Raw genomic sequence first — 2,500 nt, 5'->3', positions numbered from 1 at the left:
TTGCTATTGGAGGATTGAGGGTAGCCATGATTTTTCATTCAGGTAAACAATAACAGTTTCATAATTACTTGATAGAGGGTCAAAAATATAGTACTGATTCTTTTTTTCTTTTCCTTATCAATTTCATCTGATCAATTTTCTTTTTCTCTTTTCCAGAATTGCTATCTATGCATTATTACCTTGTTAATGCTTCAGTTTGTTTAATATTGAAGGCTATCTCTTGCTGCAATATTTGTTGCTTCAGTTGTTCTGCTTCAAGTTGCCGTCTTGCTAATTCTTTCAATATTTCATTCTGTAGTAAATAGAGAATGTAAAAAAATAAAAAAGTGTCTAAAGGCATGACATCAAGCAAACAAATATGGCAAAAGAGAAATAATAAAACAACAGAAGAAGTCGTAGACTGCGTCTCCAAGCTGTCAGGCAAGCAGAAGACCAAGATGAAGTGCAGATGGAGGGTTCAACGCCCACCAATGACAAGTGCTCTGGGCTAGAGCGTGCACTGATTGGTACAGTCGGGTAGTCCTGGAGAAGTGCCAAGAAAAATAAGAAGAGCTAAAAGAGGTTTTGGGGTTTGAGGGGGCAGGGGAAGAGCTGGGTATCACGTCATGGAATGAACTTACCGAACCAGTCCTTCTTGGAAGAGGTTCTCCATCTCACTTTTCAGGTTTTCCATCTCCTGCTGAAGTCGTTCCTATTGCATGATGATTAATTACTACATATATGTCCCTTGGTGTAGAGAGCTCAGGCAGTGGCCACTTAAATAGATATCCAGTCCTGGGTCCTAAGAACTGCTCTAAAGTGATAATTCCCTATGTAATCTAGGGAAAAGGATGCTCTTCTTCTCTGACAAATTTGTGAGTAGCTAACATCTATTGATAATTACACAAAATTATGACAACTAAGATTTTTTTCTGAGCAATAAATGAAGATTAATAAAATTTAAAGGATAAATGAACTCTTGCTATTTCAATTAACTATTTTACATGACCCAAGACTGATGCACAATTTACCAAGAGATTCTACCATGTGGTTTCCTTGGCAACTTACCTTTTCTTGAGCAGAGTCCTCCAGGATCTTTCTTGTTCTCTCCAGTTCAGCTGTGAGTGCATTCTTCTCCTCCAGGGCATGCATCCTCTCTTTTAAGTGGACTTGTAGCCTTTCATTTGATTCTATAAATTGGAAAGACAGTAATCAAATAACTCTACATTCCCGTGACATTCCTAAAATTCCCTGATGCTTTTTGGCAATGCCCATAATGAAGGTAGTTTCAGTGATAACCTGATGACTATGCTGTGACAGAATAATAATCTAATTACAAAGCTTCTCATATAAACTATATGAAGATATCCCAATGTCACCAATATCCACATATACCCAACTTCCTCAACCAAAGAATGAAAGTGTAATGAAAGTGTAAAGAAAGAAAAAGAAAAATCTAACCTTACTCAAAGATAACCACAACTCACCCTGCAGCAGCTTGTCAACTGTGGCAGACAATCTTGCATTGTGCTCCTCATTCATCTTGAGGCGCTGGTTCAAACGGTGCAGCTCCCCACCTTTCTCATCAAGCTGGTTCTCCAGGCGCTGAATGCGGTCCTCAGCACTTCCGTGCTTCTCCTGTACCTGTGGCGAAAGGGACTTCTGGGATGATATGAGAATTGGGGTAGAGAAGGACAAGTGGGAAATTAACACTAACAATATACTTAAAAATATATAACACTGTTTGTATAGTGTTGTGGAATTCATAATTTTTTTTGTTGTTGTATATTTGAAGTGTATATATGCACACACGTGTATGTCTGCTCATCAACAAATGCAACTGCATGTATTTGTGCAAGAAAATATTTTCAGACACTTATGTGAAAGAGTGCTTTGTGTTACCTAGCCATATATTTCTCAACCATTTATTGGTATGAACAGTTGTTATCATATTACCATTTCAAAATTATCATCAATAACCTCAATTTAACAGGGTTATTCAATAATTCCTTGAAGCAGTTCATTGTCGCATCCATATTAAAATAATCTTCAAATATCAATAAAATAAAATAAAAAAATAAAAGCAGAAACAAAAAAGATAAACCTTCAAAAAATTCTATGATGAATATGCTGAAAAAATAATATGATCAATTCTGACGACATTATAATTTACAAAACTGAAATTAAAAAAAGAAGAAAACATGCATATAACTTTCATTATATTTTTCTCTAAATTGCCATGATATTCTAATTACATCTACAGTATGGCTATGCTATTTCCTTTTTACAGGCTACACTATCAGATATTCAATGATCCCTGAATATATCAAGCATCTACATTCTAATATTTAAGATACCTAATAGCATAGAAGGCCCACGGGGCAGGGGTTAAGAGGTAATTTGTGAATCACTAGAGGGCTTTTAGATCAATAATTACTAGGAGTATATATTGGGATGATCTCTAGATAAATGACTTCTCAAAAACCCTATTGATGGAAGGTGGCAATTACTTCAATGGATT

At 35.8% G+C, this 2,500-nt stretch overlaps 1 protein-coding gene across 1 annotated transcript in view; it reads right to left on the bottom strand.

The window, feature by feature from the left end:
- LOC125028655 (liprin-alpha-2-like) overlaps positions 1–2,500 on the bottom strand; it is a gene marked incomplete at its 5' end in the record, with an annotated part of 63,401 nt that overhangs the window by 46,958 nt on the left and 13,943 nt on the right. The window contains 3 exon segments of the mRNA XM_047618133.1: positions 180–292; positions 1,048–1,169; positions 1,467–1,641. Of these exon segments, the coding sequence (XP_047474089.1) occupies positions 180–292; positions 1,048–1,169; positions 1,467–1,641 (410 nt within the window).

This window comes from Penaeus chinensis, chromosome 1, assembly GCF_019202785.1.
Source record: "Penaeus chinensis breed Huanghai No. 1 chromosome 1, ASM1920278v2, whole genome shotgun sequence".
In the NCBI taxonomy this organism is placed as follows: Eukaryota; Metazoa; Arthropoda; class Malacostraca; order Decapoda; family Penaeidae; genus Penaeus; species Penaeus chinensis.
This window is presented reverse-complemented; position numbering and strand designations above follow the sequence as displayed.